The following is a 21,685-nucleotide window of genomic DNA, read 5'->3' on the forward strand; positions in this document are numbered from 1 at the left end:
TAATGGGTGCGCCCCGTATAAAATGCTCTTTTTTTTTTTGAATCAGGTAATTTTTATTAAAATGCTAATTTTATTAAATATTTTATATAAAAAAAAATAAAAGAATCAGAGAATGCACAGTGTTCTCTGACTGGGCAGGTTGGAGAGGCGAGCAGCAACATCACACTCTCCACCTCTTCCAATCAGAGAACTGAATGGTGCCCTTGCCAAAAAGTCAACTTCCTGTGTTCGGAATGCTGCAGGAAGCTGCTCAGCTTGGGACCCGAAAGCAAGCAGAGGTGACTGGAGTAGCAGTGTCTAAGTAAGTGATTGGCCTAAGCTAGAGAAACGCAACAATGTATATAAAAAAAATCCATATCTGGAATTCACATATACAAAAAAAATAAAGTTTACAGAAAACAATTGTCATTTCCCTCTAGTTATAATGCATATACCTGCTGTAATGTACTGAGCAGAAGCCATTTCCCCAGAAGCTCTCAAGGCACCCGCATAGCTGAAACAAAATACCATATAAGAGTTATTGCAAATAAAACAAAACAACCCAATAGTACAGTATTCTACCATCTGGCAGCACAGTGGCTAAATGGTTAGCACTTCTGCCTGGCAGTACTAGGGTTGTTTGTTCGAATCCCAGCCACGGCACCACCTGCCTGGAATTTGCATGTTCTCCCTGTGCCTGCGTGGGTTTTCTCCGGGTACTCCGGTTTCCTCCCACACTCCAAAGACATCCTGGTAGGTTAATTGTATCCTGTCTAAATTGTCCCTAGTATGTGTATGTATGATTGTAAGTTAGGGACCTTAGATTGTACGCCCCTTGAGGGTTAGGGACTGATGTGAATGTACAATATATATGTAAAGCGCTGCGTAAATTGATGGCGCTATACAAGTACCTGAAATAAATCTAAACTAAGTTTAGTAAAAAAGCCAAAGGATATCTCTGCTATAGGCTAAATATAGTCTTCCAGCAAACAAATATGTCAGGCAGCTAATTAAAACCCAGCAACCAAATGGACTAACGAAGGCAGATTGACTATAGTGCTGCAGTGTAAATTTAAAATTAGGATTCTTGCACTCTTCATAAAATCCATGTTTTGGAGAAAAATGAGGGACACAAAGTTATTCCCCTTCGTGTTTTACTGCTGCCTACAGAAGGATTGGACATTGGCCAAAAAAAAAAAAAAAAAAACCACACACCATCAACTGTAGGCCAGCCCAGAATAGCCACCTTCCCCCCAAAACACACACAAACTTTACACTGTGTAGGAAAACACTACTTTTGTCCACTGGAGGACACAGAAGTCATTCACTTGTGAGAAGTCAAAAACAGTTTTGCTGAGAAATAGACAAGACAGCAAACAAATGCCAGCAAGCCCAAATAAGTCAACAGAAAAAGTGGGGACTGCCTGAAGGTGGCATGAGATGAGACCATATTATCTACCTGGTAGAATTTGTGAATATAGGACAAGGTGGCAGTCTGGTTAAATGGCCAGAAGTGACCACAGTCTCCGTAGGCATGCAGCAGAAACATACCAAAAATTGGAGGTCTACATATCTCTTTGCAAGCAGATGCATCAGTGGGGGAGATACTTCCTTAATATTGAATGGCAGGAAAGAGTGCATGTGACAATCCACCCAGCGGATGATGGCTGTATTGTCAGTTTTCATAGAGTCAACCCTTTTTGCAGTGGAAACCAATGGAAAGCTTGAATGTTCAGATGTGCCCACTGACCTAAGTATACGAGGTAGTGCCAAGTGCTCAGCTCGGTTGGCATCTTCATGGAGTGAGTCTTCACTGCAATGCTGAAGCAATGCCAGTGGCTCTGGATCTGGAAAGCGACCCGTGGCTAAATGGTTAGTAGAATGGAGTCTGGAAAGCATGCAAGTGCCCGAATGCTACTTTCAGGCTATTACAATGTCCACAAAATTATCAACTTAAAAAACAGCGCAAAACACAAACTACCTCACACCAATCAATACATGTGAACAATAATAAATAACTTATTCATTAAATATTAATAAAAAACATTGCAATTTAGTATAAGTGTCACAAAAAAATATATATATTAAAACAAAAAGTCCAGTGACACATACAAAAAGAAGTCCAGTGCCCCACAAAAAAAACTTACTTTTTTTACTTAAGTTTTTTTTGTGGGGCACTGGACTTCTTTTTGTATGTGTCACTGGACTTGTTTTAATATATATATATTTTTTTGTGACACATACTAAATTGCAATGTTTTTTATTAATATTATTTAATGAATAAGTTATTTATTATTGTTCACATATATTGATTGGTGTGAGGTAGTTTGTGTTTTGCGCTGTTTTTTAAGTTGATAATTTTGTGGTCTCTATACCTGTGTACAGCGGCATTTCACTTAAAGAGTGTGTTAGGAAGGTGGTCCTGGGCGCTGTGGTTCTTCTTTTTTGTATTACAATGTCCAGTCCAGTGGGGTCTCAACATATCACTCCAAAAATCGGGCTGAGGATGGCCACACAAGATAGCTGCATTAGAAGAGACCAGGTCTAGCAGCATTGTAGATAAGAATTTCAATTAAAGTGGTTGTAGAAGTAGAAGGTTATTTACCTGAATGCATTCCATACATTAGGGTAAAAAAACCTTCATCTAGCTCTCCTTCCAGTCCCCATAAATACTTACCTGAGCCCGATCTCAATCCAGCGATGTGCCCAAGAGCTCCCTCTGCTTCTGCTCTCCTTACTGGATATCGAGGCAGCAGTGAGAGACATTGGATACTGCTGCTGCCAATCACAGCCAGTGAGCAGAGAGTGGGGGGGGGGGCGCACAGCTGTGTGTTAATGGACACAGAAAGCACAGAAATTTTTTATGTAAGCTATAAATAAAAATACCGTTTAAGAGAATCTTTCAGCTCTGGCACTGAGCGGATACACTGAACAGTGGCATTCATATAACAGGTGTTTCCCAGGTTTGTTAAGCCACAGGGTAGTTCCATCTGCAAGACAAGACTTGTATATTCAGCAATCTGCACAAGTAAATTAGGCAAGATATAGAAGGAATAAATATATTTAACCAATTGCCTACCGGGCACTTTCACCCCCTTCCTGCCCAAGCCAATTTTCAGCTTTCAGTGCTGTCGCACTTTGAATGACAAGTGAGCGGTCATGCAACACTGTACCCATAGGAGATTGTTTATAATTTTTTTTTTGTGGTATTTAATAAACCACTGTTTTTTTTATTTTTTGATAAACCAAAAACAACTGAAAATTAAAAAAAAAAAAAAAGTTTCTTTGTTTCTGTTATAAAATTTTGTAAATTACTAATTTTTCTCCTTCACTGATGTGTGCTAATGAGGCTGCACTGATGTGCACTGATGAGGAGGTACTGGTAGGTGGCACTGATGGGCATTGACAGGCATCACTGGTGGGCATTGACAGACATCACTGATGGGCACTAAAAGGCAGTACTCATATGGCACTGATAGGTGGCACTGAAAGGCAGCTCAGATGGGCACTGATATATGGCATTGATGTGCAATGGTAGGCACTGATATGTGGCATTGATGTGCACCGACAGGTAGCATTGATGGGCACTGACAAGTTGCACTGATGGGGCTACACTGATTATCAGTGCCCTGATGATCAGTGTAGAGGTCCCCTCTGAGGAATGCCAATTACCGGCTCTCCTCTCCTCACAAGCTGTCAGCATGACAGCTTGTGAGGAGAGAAATGCCGATAACCGGCATTTCCTTATTTACACATGATCAGCTGTGATTGGACACAGCTGATCAAATGACAGAGCCAAAGTCAATGGCTCTTTCCGCTGGTCGGTGATCCGCTGTGTCCCAGGGACACAGCGCTCCACCGGGGGCGTGCACACGTGGTTAGAGTGAGAGGAAATCATATGGACATCCTCCCAGAACGAGAGAACCATCACCCATCCGTCATCTGCTTATATGGCGGGAGGGAGGCGGTTAAAATTATTTAAAGTAGAACTTTAGGCCAAAAATAAAGGGCGAACAGGCAGGAATTTGAATGCAGAAGAGACATGCTTTGTCTCTTCTGCATTAAAGTTACTCATCTACCTGTCCTACCCTGCACGGTGAACTGAGCACGTGGAGCTCACTGTACAAATTTGGCAATGTTGAACTCCCATGCATACGCAAGAGTGATTTCATGGCATCCCCACTTGGCCAATGAAAGTGGATGGCAATCGAGACCCGGAAGCCAACCGCCCAAATTTTTCAGCGGTCAAAAAGGGAAGCACCGGGATGCAGAATTGCTAGAGCTGAGGTGAGGACAGTTCCGCTTTAACAAAAGTTTAAAAAAAGGATTCTCAGTTTTGCAAAAGAAGCATAAGCTAGATCTGTGAAACTTTTCACAGCAAAAGTATTACCCTAAAGTACATACATAGTTTTAAAAACACTACAGTATTAAATATGACCATTTAAGCCAGAACCACCGGGCAGTTTATTTTGAGTAACCGCCAAAATTACCCAATCATCAAATCTAAAAGCCCAGTAAAAACATTTATTTCAAGGTATAGGTAAACATTATTATTATTATTACATCGAGTTTATATAGCGACAAAGGGTTTGCTCAGCGCTGTACAATGGGGGGACAATACATGGCACAGTACAACAAAAACAGACAGCGTACGAGGGGTAAGAGGGCCCTACTCTTTCAAGCTTACAACTAGGAGGGAGGGGGCAGTGGAACAGGAAGTGGCTGAGGGGGATGACGTGGCTGAGGGGGATGACGTGGCTGAGGGGGATGACGTGGCTGAGGGGGATGACGTGGCTGAGGGGGATGACGTGGCTGAGGGGGATGACGTGGTGGGAGGAATGAGGGAGAATGGCCGTTAGGTGAGGGTGGGGTAGGCTTACCTGAAGAGATGGGTTTTGAGGGAGCGCCTGAATGTGAGGAGGGAAGGCGACAGTCGGATGGATTGGGGCAGTGAGTTCCAGAGGATGGGGGAGGACCTGGAGAAGTCCTGCAGGCGTGCATGGGAGGAGGAGACCAGGGAGCAGGATAGAAGGAGGTCCTGTGAGGAGAAAAGGGTACGGGTAGGGTGGTACTTGGGGATCAGGTTGGTGAGGTAGTCAGGGGCAGTGTTATGAACGGCTTTGTAGGTCAGGATTAGAAGTTTAAATTTGAAGCGTTGGGCAATCGAGAGCCAGTGGAGGGACAGGCAGAGGGGGGTGGCAGAGGTGGAGCGGGTGGTGAGGTGGATGAGTTCAGGATGGTCTGGAGCGGGGAGAGCCTGCACTTGGGTAGGCCAGTGAGAAGAGAGTTGCAATAGTCAAGGCGTGAGATGATGAGGGAGTGTACAAGAAGTTTGGTGGTGTCTGGGGTGAGGAAGGCACGTATCTTGGCAATATTGCGGAGATGGAGCCTGCAGGTGTTTGTAAGTGATTTGATATGAGGCAGGAAGGAGAGGTTCAAGTCAAGAATGACGCCAAGGACTTTGGCTTGCGGGGCGGGAATGATAGTGGTGTTGGTGGTGGTGATGGATAGGATGGGGGGGGGGGTGTGGGCAGGGGGAAAGACGAGGAGTTCGGTTTTGGAGAGGTTAAGCTTGAGGAAATGGAGCGAAATCCAGTCTGAGATGTCGTTTAGGAGGTGAGTGATGCGGGCAGAGATAGTGGGGGTGAGGAGAGGGGTGGAGAGGTAAATTTGGGCGTCGTCAGCATAGAGGTGATAATTGAAGCCATGGGAGTGTATGAGTGTGCCCAGGAAGGAGGTGTAGATGGAGAAGAGAAGGGGTCCAAGGACAGAGCCTTGAGGGACCCCAACAGAGAGGGGGAGGTGGCGCCATTGTAGGTGACGCTGAAGGAGCGTCGGGATAGGTAGGATGAGAACCAGGAGAGAGCGGTATCTCTGATGCCAAGGGAGAGTAGTTTATTAAGGAGGAGGGGGTGGTCAACTGTGTCGAAGGCCGCAGAGAGATCCAGGAGAAGGAGGACAGAGTAGTCGCCCTTGGCTCTGGCGTTTAGTAGGTCGTTAGTGATTTTGAGGAGGGCAGTTTCGGTGGAGTGTAGGGGACGGAAGCCGGACTGTAATGGGTCAAGGAGGTTATTGTCAATAAGGTGGGCGCTTAGGCGATCGTAGACTATGCGCTCAAGGAGCTTGGAGGTGAGTGGCAGCAGGGAGATGGGTCTGAGGTTGTTGGGGTCTGCGGGATCCAGGGAGGGCTTTTTGAGGATGGGGATGATATGTGCGTGCATTAGGGGGGAGGGGAATGACACTCCCCTCTGTTTTCCAGATGTCAACACTCAACATGTGAGTGGACAATAGCAAAACCCAAGAGCAAGAGAAGCTCTCTTAGCCCTCCACAAGTATTGCCTTCGAAAAAGTCAAAACTGGAAAAGCACTTCAGGGCATTGTGGCACGGGGGAATAATGACCCGACAAGATACTTTGGAGTGCCTGAAACACAGCCTGACAGTTAGTAAAAAGGATTGTACTGTGCATTTTCAGTGAGTTTGTAAACACAGCCATCTGAGTGTTTACCTTAAAGTGATTTTTAGTAGCGACTTTCTCATTTTACATACTTGATGTATTTTTTGTAACAGTATTAAAAGCAGAGGATTGCAACGCAACTACTACCACCAGTCTAGTTCTCGGTTTAACACTGCGATTATTCCTGTATCCAACAGAGTGGTTGATTTTATGCACCTGGTAACAAAGGGTCCCGATGAAACAATTGAACACTATTTGGAAGGCTGTTGCATAGGTTTGTCAGTAACCACTTGCATACCGGGCACTTTTACCCCCTTCCTGCCCAGGCCAATTTTCAGCTTTCAGCGCTGTTGCACTTTGAATGACCATTGCGCGGAATGTAACACTGTAACCATGTGAAATTTTTATACATTTTTTTTTCACACAAATAGAGCTTTCTTTCGGTGGTATTTAATCGCCACTGGGTGTTTTATTTTTTGCACTATAAACAAAAAAAGAGCAAAAAAAAAAAAAGTTTTTCTTTGTTTCGATTATAAAATTTTGCAAACCGGTCATTTTTCTCCTTCACTGATGTGCGTTGATGAGGCTGCACTGATGAGGTGGGCACATATCCTAGATTGTAAGCTCCAAGGAGCAGGGCCCTCGAACCCCTCGTGTATCGCATTGTATTGTTATTGTACTGTCGCATGTTCTGTCTCCCATTGTAATGTACAGCGCTGAGCGAATTGTTGGCGCTTTATAAATACTGTATAATAATAATAGGAAGCACTGATGCGGAGACACTGATGATGCTGCATTGATATGCAGCAATGATGGGCACTGATAGGCAGCACTGATGGGTGTCACTGCTGGGCACTGATCATCCGTGCCCTGATGGTCAGTGCTGATCTGCTCTGTGACAGCTACCGGTTATCGGCAGTACTTTCCGCACGCTGTGACAGCGTTTTTACTCAGTGATCTGCTGTGTCATTGGACACAGCTGATCACGTGGTAAAAGGCCATTGGGATTGGCCTTTTACTTTATCATGGGATCAGCCCTGTCCGTAGAACACAGCGATCACGGAGACCGCCGGTTGCGTGCCACAGGGGGCGCATTCTGGCAGGACGTCATATGACGCCCTCCCAGAACTGGACAACCACACTGTAGCCGTTATTCGGCTTTAGCGCGGTAAGGATATGGTTAAAGTGGTTTTAAAAGCATGACTTTTTTTATCTTAATGGATTTCCTGTATTAGGGTAAAAAATGTCCCAATATTTGTATTTCCCCCCACAACCCCCTCCCCTCCTAAATACTTACCTGATCTAGTGCTACGTCCATCTGCAGCAGTTCTCTCCTCTCTTCCACCATTAACAAGGCAGAGAGGCAAGAGAGGCAACAGCGGCAGCCATTGGCACCTGCTGCTATCAAATACTGTGAAAAGTACACAGGCCAGCTTGAGAGCAAGCCTGCACGTGCGCCCCCCAGGAAGTGGCTTCCTATGGTGGCACACAGCGTAGAGGAGCCAAGAGCACTGGCGGGGGAACCCCAAAGAGGCAGTTTGGGGCCTCTCTGTGCAAAACCATTGCACACAGCTGGCAAGTATAGCATGTTTGTTATTTTAGCCTTTATAACAATTTTATGCAAGATACCTCTTATACTGTATGGTTAGAAACTACATACTGGTTAAAAAATATACTTTCTAAACATCAAATATTACAAAATGTATTAAAATTATAAACAAAGGTTATACATTAAAAAAAAAAAAAAAAAAAAAAAACAAATCCCAAAAACAAACTTACAGCTGAGGCCAGTTGCTCCTCCGTCATATCCTCTACAAAGATAGGTCTCACTGCTGGCTCCTCAGGAAGAGCCTCAGCTGACCCAACCATTAACAAGCTCATTCCCTGGAAGTAAATGAAGAAAAGGTGAGACCACTGCAAACAGATCTATCTACTACTTGTGAAGATCCGGACAAAATGGAACCATTTAGGTTATACAAACATCTGAAGCATAATCACACACACCTTAACTCCACGTTTTGGTGAACTTTAAATAGTTTGGACCGAGCTGGTCCACATTAACTATTTACTTCATTAACACATGAAGTGGCTGTTAGTGCTGTATGTAGCCTCAGCTAAACACTGTGCACAGCTATGTGTTCTGGAAAGACTTTCCATCCTACTGCCATTCACAGGAAGCTTTGTATTTTCTGAATGAATACATGACTTTGTCTGATTGGCAGAGGTAGACATGCTGGCGGATGAAGTCATGAGCCTCAATTAATTAGAGGAAGCCTTATATTCATTCACAAAATACAAAGCTTCCTATAAATGGCTGAGCAGTGCTCAGCCTGACTATTTTGTCCCAGGAGAGGACAGGAATGCCCCATACTGCTGCCGGAACACAGATCTATATACAGTATGTAGCTGATACTACGTACAGTTCATACAGAGCTGACAGCGGCTGCATAGGTTGATGAGGGAAATAGTTCATTTGGGCCAGCTTGGACCAAATGGAACAATCTCAGGTTCAATAAAACATGGAGATAGGCTAAAAGGAAAAAAAAAAAAAAATATATAGGTCACTTAACCAACCGCTCCAGCATATACCTTTCCTTGCTTTGTTGTCACTCCAATCAGCTTGCACAGAGCTATGGACTCCTTCCTCGCCCCAGGTGATTCTATTGGGCCAATCAACAGAAACCAGCACTGTCAGAAGTAGGTAAGCCACATCTCACCCATGATAATGCACATTGCTTTCAGAAGCCAACTGAAGCAATGCATCCAAGAGGAAAGGGAAGCATATGCTTGCTGGTGAGGGTAGAAGTTAACTATAGCCTTTCAGGACCCCCCAAAGCTGGGTAAAGGAAAAGTTCACTTTAAAAAACAACAGCTCACAGCCCATCTGCACAATAACGTCTAGGCAAGATCACTACTACATGAAGTTCCTGTGGCAAAAAAAAAAAAAAAAAACCAAAACAAACAACCTTGCTATACTGGTTTATGTGCACCCTTAGAAGTGTCACAGTGCCCTGAAACCTGGACCCTCTAATCTGCAAGCTCTAACCATTTCTGGTATTGTTAAAAGCAAGTGCACATCCTCCTATCTTCCTACAGGCCATTCATGATTAATAGCTGCCTCACTGGCCAAAAGGAAGGTGTAAGAGTGGTATGGATGGGCCAGCCTGCGATACTGCCTAAATCATGCAGATTAGAGCAGCTGCATTGCTTTCATGTGCTTACTTTTACTGACAGGCGTACCACCAGAGCCAATATGATCCTTTTAAAACATAACTTCACATGTTACGGGTTAGCAGTCATGTGTTTGCTTGCTTCAGAGCCAAACACTTGCAGTCATTTTATATGAAAATGTCAAAGGAAAAATAGATTTCACTGGTAGTCAGAGCAATTAATATATAGCAACAAGTTTTGGATGGTACATGCCCATTTGTATTAAGTGACATACAGACCAACTATTCACACAATTCGTCTATTGACATCTTCACACTACAGATATGATTGGATATAAATGAAACATTTTAAAAACACACAGTTTGCATGGATTATGTCATCCAGTTAATTTTAGGGTGATTTGTCTCTGGCATTAGATGGCTTCTAAATTGTAACTGTTCTGTACGCTCAACAATCTCCCATGCACGAGTTGGGAAATCATTTTGACCACTATCTTCCATTCTCATTGTTTGTTAGCAATCATATTTGAACCAAGACTATTAAGATTGCGTACACAAGTCAAACGGTTTTAAAGTTATACAAAAATCACTCGGACTGTAATCAGTACAGACCTTGGCACCAAATATGTGCCTGCTGATGGTTTATGCTGAGCATAGGATATATTAAATGGAATAAAAGGATTACGTACTTACATTTTTTATTTTGAGGTTTCCCCAGTCATCATCCTATGTAACAGCAAGAAAAAAATAAAAGTTTCTTTTTCTGATATCACACATTTCATCATCACCACACATCAAGTCAGTAATAGGTACTACAAGTTTCCACTTTCAGAAAGTTGAAGCCCACACAAAGCTACATATGTGCTTATCCCCACACACAGAAACTTCCTATTACAATTGACAGCAAGCAGACCTGGGGTCTGCTGAGACCTCAGGCACCAGATATGAATTTGTAGGAGAAAGGGAGCATTCCCCCATAAAAAAGTATCAGATTTTAAGGGGGCTAAAGCACTAAAATAAGATGGACAGTTTGCACTTTCAAAGCGGAAATCGCGTCAAAACAAACAGACTGACTCTCAAAGATGTGCCCTGCTTTTTTCTGTAGAAATGATCTGGATGTCCAATAACCTCTACAGACCCCAAAAGTGACTGTACCAGATACAGAGCATGATTAACACATTATTTAACATTTCATACCTTTAAAGTTCCTCCCTTAACCATGACTTTTTGTCTGTCTGGCTGAACTCCAGTCAAGGCAAACAGCTGGGCCTTAAAAACCATTGGTGGCTCATCTGTGTTCAACTCCACATTATCAAACTTCTCCTTTCCCCACTTCACGTTCACTAAGATTTAAAAAACAAAAAAACAACACAGATTGGATGTACTGGTAATAACATAGACCATAATATTTTGCTGGGAATGACAAGGTTCTAGAAATTTAGCAAAAAAAAAATCTAATTTCTATTCAGTTTATATAAGCAGTAAACAAATAAAATGTAGGGTTGTAGACAATAAGGATTATCAAATTATATTCTCTTAAAGTAGGACTATAGTTTTTTTCTATTTTGGATTTTTTTTGCCATCAGTGTCCCATTGCAGAGATTTCCCTACTTTTTGTGCAATAGCCAAAACAGGAAGTGAGAGGAAATCCCTGAAAATTAAGGGAATTCCTTGGGGACCCCCAGGTCACAAAAACCGGTGTCCCCATTGGAAGGTTTCCTCTACATTACTTGTTTGGGGACAGCCCAAAATTTGGGATTTTCATTTGCATTCACTTTCAATGATAATGGTAAACAGAACTAAAAAAGGGCAAATCGCCTTAACCACTTGCCTACAGGGCACTTATACCCCCTTCCTGCCCAGGCCAATTTCCAGCTTTCAGCGCTGTCACACTTTGAATGACAATTGTGCGGTCATGCAACACTGTACTCATATGAAATTTTTATCATTTTTTTGAGACAGATAGTGCTTTCTTTTGGTGTAATTTAATCACCTCTGGGATTTTTATTTTTTCTTAAACAAACCAAAAACCACTGAAAATTTTGGAAAAAAAATGTTTTTTCTTAGTTTTTGTTATACAATTTTGTAAATAAGTGATTTTTCTCCTTCACTGATGTACACTAATGAGGCTGCAGTGATGGGCACTGATAGGCACTGATGAGGAGGCACTGGTAGGTGGCACTGATGGGCATTGACAGGCATCACTGATGGGCACTGAAAGGCAGTACTGATACATGACACTGATAGGCGCCACTGACTGGCACTGATAGGCATTGATAGGTGGCACTGACTGGCACTGATGGGTGACACTGAAAGGCAGCTCAGATGGGCACTGATATGTGGCATTGATGTGGCACTGGCACGTGGCACTGATGAGCACTGACTGCTGGCACTGATGGACACTGACAGGTGGCACTTCTGGGGCCACACTGATCATCAGTGCCCTGATGCTCAGTGTACATGTCCCCTCCGCGGAAAGCCGATTACCGGCTCTCCTCTCGAGCTGTCAGCGCGACAGCTCGAGAGGAGAGAAATGCCGATAACCCGCATTTCCGTGTTTACATGTGATCAGCTGTGATTGGACACAGCTAATCACATGACCGAGCCGACATCTTCAGCTCTTTCCGTGAGCTACGCGCTCCCTGAGCCGCGCATGCGCGGTGAGAATGGAAGGACGTCATATGACGTCCTATCAGAACGAGAGAACCACCTTGCACCCATCATTGTACTATATGGCGGGCGGAAGGTGGTTAATGGGGGCACAGACAGCAATAAAAACTGACAAGCATTCTAATCCCGCTCTACTTTATTAAAACAAACAAAAAAAACTAATGTTTTTCCTTTAGTTATGCTTTAAGCACTAATGGTCTAGGATGGTCTCATATTGATTATAATGTGTGCAAAAACTTTTGAAAGTGATTTGAAAAAAGCTGGGATCCCCATGACACTATGCCTCCATCACAGCAAAAAAGCAAACTTGTCCAAACTAGTCTGTACTGATATGTACATGGACAATAACATGGTCCTTTCTGTGATACTGAAGTGTCATTAAAACCATATCATTAAAAATGATCAATAAATGTTGTATTACATGCTGTTCATACTCTTATATGGGATTCATTTTTTGTATTCTGCAAAAATCTGATCTGGCTGATCCACCTGTTCTCTATCTCCTTTTTCTGTTTTATGTCCCCAATGCAGTTGGGTATTTTGTAGAGCAGTGTTAGCAGTTACAGCACATGCTCAATTTTAATGAGTTTCTATGTTGTGCATTTCCTCCCTATCACATCTGAGCAGCCAATGTGACTACAGTCACACATGTGGGTGTATGCCAAATGGTAAACGACAGCCCACTCCCTCCCTCTTCTCCCATGCCCACTAACCAGCTAAACACAAGGGGGGTGGGATATTACATCTTGATTGACGGAGGCTTCACCTCCCTGTTATTCTAAAACACAGGCTGGAGGGGCATGACACTAGCCTGCGACTGACAGATATCCACCCACACCATGTTATTGCCAAAAAAAATAATAAAGATTTAAATGGTTGAGGAGTTAAAACAGTTTATTGATATTATTTATTTTACTCTGTATCCCAAATGCATTTTTTTTTTTTAATTTGGACATGTGACCAGCAGCAGATGACTAGAAGCTCCTCCTGCTTATGTTTCCTTGCAAACAGACTGGGAAAGGGCTGGGTCAAGGGACAGGTGTATATCAATTAGGAAAAAAAGTTTCTTTTTTTATTAATTACAGTGCCATCATACATGTACAGAAAGAAAAGGGATAATGTAAATTAAACAGTGTGTGTTTCGTATCAGTTTAATTAAAACTCAGGACACCTGGACAAGCAAAGATATCACAATCAGATTTCATTCACAATACTCAATATACTACATACAATGCAGATAAACTGTACAGTAATACCTTAGTTTACGAATTTAATTCGTTCTGCAGGACTTTTCATATAGTGAAAAATTCATAAACCAAAACACCATTTCCCATAGGAATGCATTGAAAACCAATTAATCCGTTCTGGAGGTCAGAAAAAAAGTACACGCTACTAAAATACTGCCTGAGTTATTTTATTAAGTCATGCAGTATTTTAGTAGTGACAACCATGAGTTAATGTTTCAGCTGTCAGCAGGGTTCCCCACTGACAACTGAATGTAAAAGAACTTCGAGCAATGAAAAGATTTAAGAACTGTCAAACAAGCTCAGAGGCAGAGGGCAGCCATCATCGGGAACGGAACATTTTTTCAGGTCGGAGGCGGACATCGTGATTGCCGTTGGATCTACTGCGGGGGACATTCTTTTAGTTTTTTCTTTTGAGAGCATGTGGCCTAGTATGGTTTGGGGGGGGGGGGGCAGGGGGGCAGTCACTCATTCCCCCCTCCTTTCCTTACGGGCTCCATGCTCGGATTGGGGGGGATGCCAGACCCTTATCTGACCCTTTGATTTTGAGGGGGACCCCCACGCCTTTTTTTTTTTAATTTTGGCGTGGGAGTTCCCTCAAAATCCATACCAGACTCGAACGGCTTGGTATGGATTGGAAGGGGGACCCCACGTTGTTTTTTAATTTATTACGGTGCTGTTTTTTAAATGCAATTACAGCTTTTTTTTTTTCTTTGCTATAGCTCAGCTGTCACCCCCAGCTAAAAGAGAGAAAGTTTTCTTTTAGTTTATTTCCCAAAGTTAAAAGACAATGTTTCCTTTTAGTTTCTTAAAAGAAAAGGTTTCCTGTAACTCTGGGGAAAGTGACAGCTAATCTTGTGAGCTATAGTAAAGAAAATAAAAAAAAGCCGGCAATTGCATTTAAAAATCAGCACCGACACACACTTCGTATTGCGAAAAAAAGAAGTAAAAAATGTGTAAACCGGGGCATTATTTTCATTAAATTTTCATTCGTAAACCAAAAATTACATTAACCTAGGCATTTGTAAACCGAGGTACCACTGTATTGCCTAAAGTATTGGGACGCCTGCTTTTACATGCACATAAACTTTAAAGGCATCCCAGTCTTAGTCTGTAGGGTTCAATATTGAGTTGGCCCACCCTTTGCAGCTATAACAGCTTCAACTCTTCTGGGAAGGCTGTCCACAAGGTTTAGGAGTGTGTCAATGGGAATGTTTACCACTCTTAAAGAAGCACATTTGTGAGGTCAGGCCCCGATGTCAGCCTGGCTCTCAGTCTCCATTCTAATTCATCCCGAAGGTGTTCGAATAGGGTTAAGGTCAGGACTTTGTGCAGGCCAGTCAAGTTCCTCCACCCCAAGCTTGCTCATCCATGTCTTTATGGACCTTGCTTTGTGCACTGGTGCACAGTCAGGCTGGAACAGGAAGGGGCATCCCCAAACTCTTCCCGCAAAGTTGGGAGCATGAAATTGTCCAAAATGTCTTGGTATGCTGACACCTTAAGAGTTCCCTTCACTGGAACTAAGAGGCCAAGCCCAACCGCTGAAAAACAACCCCACACCATAATCCCCCGTCCACCAAACGTTACACTTGGCACATGCAGTCAGGTACCATTCTCCTGGCAATCAACAAACCCAGAACGGTCCATCAGATTGCCAGACAGAGAAGCATGATTTGTCAATCCAGAGAACACGTCTCCAATGCTCTAGAGTCCAGTGGCAGCTTGCTTTACACCACTGCATCCGATGCTTTGCAATGCACTTGGTGATGTAAGGTTTGGATGCAGCTGCTCGGCCATGGAAAACCATTCCATGAAGCTCTCTATGCACTGTTGTTGTGCTAATCTGAAGGCCACATGAAGTTTGGAGGTCTTTAGCTATTGACTCTGCAGACAGTTGGTGACTTCTGCACACCATGAGCTTCAACATGCGCTGACCCCACTCTGTCGTTTTACTTGGCCTACAACTTTGTGGCTGTGTTGCTGTTGTTCCTAGTTACTTAAACTTTGTAATAATACGACCAATAGCTGACCGTGGAATATTTATGCAGGCCATAGTTGGGTTGAAAATCAGCCGATTTTTCAGCCGAAAATAAAATCGGTCAATTTTCGGAACGTTAGTGGGCTAATTGTTCGGTATTTCGGAAGATTTTTTTTTATCGGTAAAGTTGAAAAAAAAAAATCAGCCGATTTTGCCGATCGGCCGATTTTCGCGGCAATTATGGGCAAATCGGCCGATCTTTTTACCGATAAAAAAATCTGCGCATGAGGAGGGGGGGGGGGAGGAGGGGGAAGAGGAGGAAGAAGAAGGAGGAGGATGAAGAAGAGGGAGGATGAAGAAGAGGGAGGATGAAGAAGAGGGAGGATGAAGAAGAGGGAGGATGAAGAAGAGGGAGGATGAAGAAGAGGGAGGATGAAGAAGAGGGAGGATGAAGAAGAGGGAGGATGAAGAAGAGGGAGGATGAAGAAGAGGGAGGATGAAGAAGAGGGAGGATGAAGAAGAGGGAGGATGAAGAAGAGGGAGGATGAAGAAGAGGGAGGATGAAGAAGAGGGAGGATGAAGAAGAGGGAGGATGAAGAAGAGGGAGGATGAAGAAGAGGGAGGATGAAGAAGAGGGAGGATGAAGAAGAGGGAGGATGAAGAAGAGGGAGGATGAAGAAGAGGGAGGATGAAGAAGAGGGAGGATGAAGAAGAGGGAGGATGAAGAAGAGGGAGGATGAAGAAGAGGGAGGATGAAGAAGAGGGAGGATGAAGAAGAGGGAGGATGAAGAAGAGGGAGGATGAAGAAGAGGGAGGATGAAGAAGAGGGAGGATGAAGAAGAGGGAGGATGAAGAAGAGGGAGGATGAAGAAGAGGGAGGATGAAGAAGAGGAATTCCAGTCCTGCAAAAAGTGTCCCTGCAGAGAGCTCCGCTATTTCTTTGACAGTTCCTTGACATTTATAGCGGTTGCAACATTGTATCTATTTGTTTCTGAATAAAACCATCTGTATCCTAAATGGATACAAATACATTGTTGCAACCGCTATAAATGTCAAGGAACTGTCAAAGAAATAGCGGAGCTCTCTGCAGGGACACTTTTTGCCGGCTGTAGATGGGATTAAAATCTGCCGTTTTTTTTACCGTTCCTGGTAACGTCGGCCGCTTAAACGACCGATTTTTCTTTTTTTAAAGAAAAATCGGCCGGTTTTCTCCCCATCTATGGCCTGCATTAGTAGCAAGGAAATTCCATGGATGGACTAATTGCTCAGGTGGCAACCTATCACGGTACCACGCTTGAATTCACTGAGCTCCTGAGAGCGACCCATTCTTTCACAAATGTTTGTAGAAGCAGTCTGCATGCCTAGGTGCTTGATTTTATACACCTGTGGCCATGGAGGTGATTGGAACACCTGAATCCAATGATTTGGAGGGCGGGGCCAATACTTTTGACAATATAGTGTAAAAACACAAAAAACTCTTATAACCAATTTATATAAGCACAAATTATATGTGAAGAAACATCAAAAGTAATCTTTGTACATTGCTGACCTGCAAGAGGCACCTAGGCAATCTAGAATTACTGCAAAATAAATGAAGTGACATTTGCTGCTTGTCAGTAAGTGCACTTCTCAATAATCACTTTAGCACCATAACCTGTAATCTCACATTCAATGCTGCCAATACTCCTCCAAAGTCTAATGTAAGGTACAGTACTATTCATATATGTTATTAATTACATACATTGGAAAGGACTGTCCTAAGGAATATTTACAGTTATCGCCAAGAGATCTTCTAGCCTTGTTTTTTTTTATCCACTGCTAAATATCCAGAACCATACAACATCACTGATCTAATAGGCTACATTCACACCAATGATTAAGGCCTTTGCAAATGGCAGCAGCAGTTCCTGCTGCAGCTCTCAGCGACAAGGTGAGCCACCGGCCCTATTCGCTAGAATGACAGGATTCCAGCGGCCACAGTTAGCCATGGCTCTCCCATGCAGCCATCAATTACTTGTGGTGATTTCTGCTGGAGGCACACAAAGTAGCTGTGGCCACCGACAACTGCACCTAGTCTCTGAGAGCTGCAGCAAGAATCAGACCATTCCTTCTGCTAAGATTGGCACTAGCCTTAATAGCCGACGTGAATGCAAGCTTAAAGTATATCTAAAGCAATATTGTTTTCAGGTTTTGGACTGAGTAGGAAACAATTATAGCCCATCAGTTTGTTTCCCTTCTGTATTACACAGATATTTCTCCATGTTTGCCCTGTAGGCACATCTTAGACAATAGTCAGAAGATTTCTCCTTTCTTCCTGTGACAACTCAAAATTTTGCGATTGTCCTTTCTTTTATTTGCAGTGTAAATAGTTGCAGGAAAAACAGAAAAGGGGAATCTACAGTGGGGCAAAAAAGTATTTAGTCTGCCACCAATTGTGCAAGTTCTCCCACTTAAAAAGATGAGAGGCCTGTAATTGGCATCATAGGTAGACCTCAACTATGAGAGACAAAATGAGAAAAACAATCCAGACAATCACAAGAATTTATTTGCAAATTATGGTGGAAAATAAGTATTTGGTCACCTACAAACAAGCAAGATTTCTGACTCTCACAGACCTGTACCTTCCTCTTTAAGAGGCTTCTCTGTCCTGCACTCATTACCTGTATCAATGGCACCTGTTTGAACTTGTTATCAGTATAAAAGACACCTCTCCACAACCTCAAACAGTCACACTCCAAACTCCACTATGGTGAAGACCAAAGAGCTGTCGAAGGACACCAGAAACAAAAATTGTAGACCTGCACCAGGCTGGGAAGACTGAACCTGCAATAGGCAAGCAGCTTGGTGTGAACAAATCAACTGTGGGAGCAATAATTAGAAAATGGAAGACATACAAGACCACTGATAATCTCCCTCGATCTGGGGCTCCACGCAAGATCTCACCGCGTGGGGTCAAAATGATCACAGGAACGGTGAGCAAAAATCCCAGGACCACACGGGTGGACCTAGTGAATGACCTGCAGAGAGCTGGGACCAACGTAACAAAGGCTACCATCAGTAACACACTACGCCGCCAGGGACTCAGATCCTGCAGTGCCAGACGTGTCCCCCTGCTTAAGCCAGTACATGTCCGGGCCCGTCTGAAGTTTGCTAGAGAGCATTTGGATGATCCAGAAGAGGATTGGGAGAATGTCATATGGTCAGATGAAACCAAAATAGAACTGTTTGGTAGAAACACAACTCGTCGTGTTTGGAGGAGAGAGAATTCTGAGTTGCATCCAAAGAACACCATACCTACTGTGAAGCATGGGGATGGCAACATCATGCTTTGGGGCGGTTTCTCCGCAAAGGGACCAGGTCGACTGATCCATGTACAGGACAGAATGAATGGGGCTATGTATCGTGAGATTTTGAGTGCAAACCTCCTTCCATCAGCAAGAGCATTGAAGATGAAACGTGGCTGGGTCTTCCAACATGACAATGATCCCAAACATACCGCCCGGGCAACGAAAGAGTGGCTTCGTAAGAAGCATTTCAAGGTCCTGGAGTGGCCTAGCCAGTCTCCAGATCTCAACCCCATAGAAAACCTTTGGAGGGAGTTGAAAGTCCGTGTTGCCCAGAGACAGCCCCAAAACATCACTGCTCTAGAGGAGATCTGCATGGAGGAATGGGCCAACATACCAGCAACAGTGTGTGCCAACCTTGTGAAGACTTACAGGAAATGTTTGATCTCTGTCATTGCCAACAAAGGATATATAACAAAGTATTGAGATGAACTTTTGATATTGACCAAATACTTATTTCCCACCATAATTTGCAAATAAATTCTTTCCAAATCAGCCAATGTGATTGCCTGGATTTTTTTTCTCATTTTGTCTCTCATAGTTGAGGTCTACCTATGATGCCAATTACAGGCCTCTCTCATCTTTTTAAGTGGGAGAACTTGCACAATTGGTGGCTGACTAAATACTTTTTTGCCCCACTGTATATAGGAGGAGACAGCAATAAAAGACCTCACCCCTCTATCCAAAACTAAAAAAAGTTTTGGCTTTACATATAATTTTATATTCCTTCCATCACAATGTAATACCAGTGATTTGTGACACCTGAATAGTCATTTCCATTCTGATTTAGACTGAATTTGATCAAACTGAGTCAGTCGGCCAAGGTGGAAAATTATCGATTGTGCTGTACTGATCAGCAGCACTAAGATGCTTTGTAAATTAATTTGATTGCATCTGATTAAGTCAAATATGAGACTGTATTCAGGGGTGTGGCAATTTTTTAAAAAACTACTTGCTCAGAGACTATATCGGGCCCCAGTCTACTTGTCCCTCATGACAATCTACTTATCAAAATTAAGAAAAAAAAAATTTTTTAAACAAAACTGTTAGTGGCGAACCAAAATGAATATTCTGGTGCTAAAACCGATACTGAAAATTTAGAATGCATGTGGCCGAAAACCAAACCGTCTGCATATGTGGGGGTGGGGAGGCTCCAATTTTTTTTCTACTTTCATGTATATTTTTATTAACTTAAGATTTTGTTGCTATCACATAGGGGACCAATAATCCCCTATGTGATAACATATGAGTGACAGGCCATCTTTGTAGGGGGGAGGAGGGGCAGTGTGTACAGGGATGGGGCAGGAGAGGAGCAGTGTATACAGAGAGGCTCCTTCACTGGCTGTCACTATAGGTCAGTGCCAGTTTTTAAATGCAATTGCTGGCTTTTTTTTTTTTTAATCTTCATAGCTCAGAGAATGAGCTGTCACTTTCCCTGGAGCTAAAGGAAACGTTGTATATTTTAGCTTGAGAAAAACTAAAAAGAAACGGTTTCTTTTAGCTCGGGGAAAGTGACAGCTGATTCTCTGAGCTATAGTGAAGAGAGAAAAAAAAAAAAAACACAGCGTTTGCATTTAAAAACCAGCACTGATATAGAGTGGCAGCCAATCACTGTATACACTGCTCTTCTCCTTCCTTTCTCCACCGACCCCGCCCCCTTCCTCACATCTGCAGTACACACAGTCCCCTGTATTGGCTAAATTTTTCATATAAGCAAAATGCCGGTAGAGCCGTTTTCAGTCAATATGTTTCAGTGGCCGAAATTTCGGTGCATCCCTAAAATTTGTATTTAAATTGGAATTGATATTAGGAATGTCTGGGGTTTTTAAAAACAAAAAGGGCTTTATGGCGATTGGAACGTTTAATATTTTTAACATTGCGATGTTTATCTCCTCCTCCCCTCCCTGCCTGTCTCCAGCACCGCACCCGGGGACCATCAAGGAGGGGAGAGATCTTGCAGTGTAATGAGCACAGATTAGCTGCTCCTCAGGAAAGGGGAGTGTCCGGCTTATCCTTTATCCCTTTTGCTGCCAGAGCCATTTTTGCACAAGTTTAAAAAATCATTTTAGGCCTGAAGATTACATAAACCCCCTAACATTATATATTTTCTGAAAGCAGAGACCTTAGAGAATAGTGACAGTTCCAATTTTTTATGTCGAATGATATTAACACAAATTTTCAGTAACAAATTCAAGCAAGTTCATTTTAGGACACAAAAAAGCAATACAATTACCTATTTATTTTTGTAAAATATAAAAGATGAGGTTTCACCAAGTAAATAGATATCCAACTTGTCAAAATTTGTGCGCGCTCATGAAATGGCGGTGAACTTCAGTACGCTATATTTTCTATAAGATTACACTTCTGGTGTGCACGGCAATATGTGACGTGTATCTCAATCAACGTTTTCATGCGTATGTGCCCCAGCGTGTGCTTTTACGTTTGTACGTGCGTATATGGTGGGGGGGGGGGTCTCAATTTCTTTGAGGAGGGGGATGGTATGTGCTTGGGTGTAACTTTCATTTTTTACAATTAAAAAAAAAAAAAAAAAACTTTTTTTTTACTTTTTTTTTTTTCATCACATAGGGGACAAAGTCCCCTATGTGATGATTTTTTGGTGACAGGTCCACTTTATTGAGGCATCCAGGGTCTAAAAGACCCTGCATGTCTCCCCAGTGCTCCACTGAATGGAAGGCAGTGCACATTCTTTGCCGCCTTCCATGCCCTGGAAGCTCTCAAATGGGGACCCGTAAGTGACATCATAACGTCAGTTCCAAGTCAGGACAAGAAGGGGAGTGGACGTGTCCACTCTCCTCCCTTCCCCTCTAGCAGACGGCGGTGAGCT

General features: G+C 43.0%; 1 protein-coding gene across 1 annotated transcript in view; it reads right to left on the reverse strand.

Moving 5' to 3' along the window:
* USP14 (ubiquitin specific peptidase 14) overlaps positions 1-21,685 on the reverse strand; it is a 59,261-nt gene that overhangs the window by 24,986 nt on the left and 12,590 nt on the right. Inside the window, exons 2-6 of the mRNA XM_089678306.1 lie at positions 10,802-10,947; positions 10,298-10,330; positions 8,214-8,318; positions 2,866-2,969; positions 435-493 (exon numbers count right to left, since the gene is read on the reverse strand). Of these exons, the coding sequence (XP_089534432.1) occupies positions 435-493; positions 2,866-2,969; positions 8,214-8,318; positions 10,298-10,330; positions 10,802-10,947 (447 nt within the window). The remainder of the gene's footprint in view (positions 1-434; positions 494-2,865; positions 2,970-8,213; positions 8,319-10,297; positions 10,331-10,801; positions 10,948-21,685) is intronic.

The sequence above is a fragment of the Staurois parvus genome, unplaced genomic scaffold (genome assembly GCF_062004578.1).
Source record: "Staurois parvus isolate SC_StPar_1 unplaced genomic scaffold, SC_StPar_1.0 ptg000015l, whole genome shotgun sequence".
NCBI lineage: Eukaryota > Metazoa > Chordata > Amphibia > Anura > Ranidae > Staurois > Staurois parvus.